Source organism: Arachis ipaensis, chromosome B09 (assembly GCF_000816755.2).
Source record: "Arachis ipaensis cultivar K30076 chromosome B09, Araip1.1, whole genome shotgun sequence".
NCBI classification, from domain to species: Eukaryota; Viridiplantae; Streptophyta; class Magnoliopsida; order Fabales; family Fabaceae; genus Arachis; species Arachis ipaensis.
The window spans coordinates 24,002,766-24,004,826 of record NC_029793.2 but is presented as its reverse complement, the minus strand read 5'-3'; the positions used below and the strand labels follow the sequence as shown (position 1 = coordinate 24,004,826).

General features: G+C 35.2%; 1 protein-coding gene across 1 annotated transcript in view; it reads right to left on the bottom strand.

Annotated features, from left to right (window-relative positions):
- Positions 1-2,061, bottom strand: part of LOC107615280 (pectinesterase-like) — a 17,863-nt gene that overhangs the window by 14,031 nt on the left and 1,771 nt on the right. The window contains exon 2 of the mRNA XM_016317369.2: positions 1,276-1,965. Within this exon, the coding sequence (XP_016172855.2) occupies positions 1,276-1,965 (690 nt within the window). The remainder of the gene's footprint in view (positions 1-1,275; positions 1,966-2,061) is intronic.

Genomic DNA, 2,061 nt, shown 5'->3' with positions numbered 1-2,061 from the left:
TTGGAACAAGAGTTCGAACCTCCTTTAAAGTATTTTGAAAAATTTTCTCTTTAAAATTTTTGAAATATCACAAGCCTCCTTTGAAGTATTTTGAAAAATTTTTCTTTTAAAATTTTTGAAATATCACAAACTTGACACTTGGCAACACTAGAGTTATGGAATACGGTAGACTTGCTGAGAGCAGAAGCGTTGTGTCTCCTTCCTATAGGTTATGTCACTATAGAACTTCCCATAAAACAAATATACATATAAAGTGAATACTTTTATGATGACATCTTCATATGAAGATAGTATTGTAGACCATTAAATAAATTGATATATTTAACTAAATACGTTTGATTAACCATCTAATTAAGAATTTACAATATCATTTAATTTTTATATGAAGATCATGTAAATATTTTCCTACACATAATACCTAAAATACACACATTAACATAGTTAAGACTAGAGTCCATCTTCACCAAGAGCGATGGCCCTTTGTGAAAATTCAATTCTAAATTATTTGGGATTAACTTGAGTTAGATGAATACTCAAATCACCATTCGTCTGTTTACGTAAGTGACAAGTATTCAAATCTTATTATAATAATTTATTGGCCAACATAATAAATTTTTAAATAAAATTTAGACATCAAAGTAATCATCCATATATAAGTTATAAGATACCATAGGCAATAAAAAAAAATAGCCGCTCAAACTCATTTGCGAGCCAACAGTCAAATTTTGCATCGCCTTAACATAATTTCTTCCAACTAAATTTAGTTTTGATTTACTATTTTATCTCTAATTTCTATTAAATTTTCCAAACTATCTCTTATTCTTTAATACATAAACCCTGATCCTAACGCATAACGCACACCACTCTATTAAAATAAACCAATTGAAATTACATAATTAAATAGAAAATTAAAAACTTGAGAACACATAAAATAAAAGGGCAAATTAGTTTCGTTGTTAGAAAATTAGTTCTTACCTTTTATTTTAGAAAGAGTAGAGTAAAATTCACCAAATAAATAATATTAGTTGTAAAATTCTCTCACGGTTACAAACCACATGTACAAAGATGGTTTCACCTGAGCTTCACAGTAAAAACTTCAAAGTGTAAACCATACCGTACACTACAAAAATTATACAACTACACGTAAAAGAAGGAATAAAAAAGGGAAAAAAGAAAAGAAAAGGAAAAACTCCGAAATTGGAATTACATTTTGCCTATGGCTTCTAACCTCCCACGGAAGCTAAGCTATTCATTTTGTGAATCCAACATCGTAAGGAATGCCAGTTGCCCTCAACCAATCATCAGCAGTACCAGTGGGTCCCGCTTTGAGAAACTGTCCAACAGTGAATGCCGCAGCTTGGTTCCTATCAATGTTTGGGTGGTAACCTTTCCATTTAACCCTTCCTTGAACATTAGCACTGGGTCCAACGTTGTTGTACTCAGCATAGTACAAGGTATTAAGAAACTGGGATCCAGCCCAAGGAGCCCATCCATCAGGTGAGAAAAGGTCACCCAAATTCGACTCCATAACCACTGTCTTTGCATACTGTTTCCATGGCCTACCAAGGTAAGATTTCACTGAGAGTCTGTCGGGGAAGAGTTCCCTCTCCGGCATGATCTCGCAGTTCTGGATAACGATCCCTGTTGCCATGTTCTTTTGCGCCGTGCCGTCGGCCGTGACGGTGTTGAATTGGTTGGGACCTGGCTTCCGAACTATGATCCTGGAGTTTTGGATTATGGTGGCGGATGCGCCGAAGATGAAGTCGATGGTGCCGGAGATCTCGCAGTTTCGGAAGAATTGACGGTTGGCTTGGACGTAGAGGGTGTCTTGGTAACCATGCAGGGCGACGTCGAAGAAAGCGGACATGTCTCCTTGGTTTCGGAACGCCACTGCTTGGTGTTTTGCCCAACCTGCGGTGTTTTCGAATGCCATTGACTTTGCGATGAACCCAGGCGCTGTGTTCGCTGCATACATGAAAAATAAGTGTTTAGAATTTCAAATTTAAAATAAATAAAATAATTTATAAAAAATTAATTAATATTAAATGAAAAAAATTAATT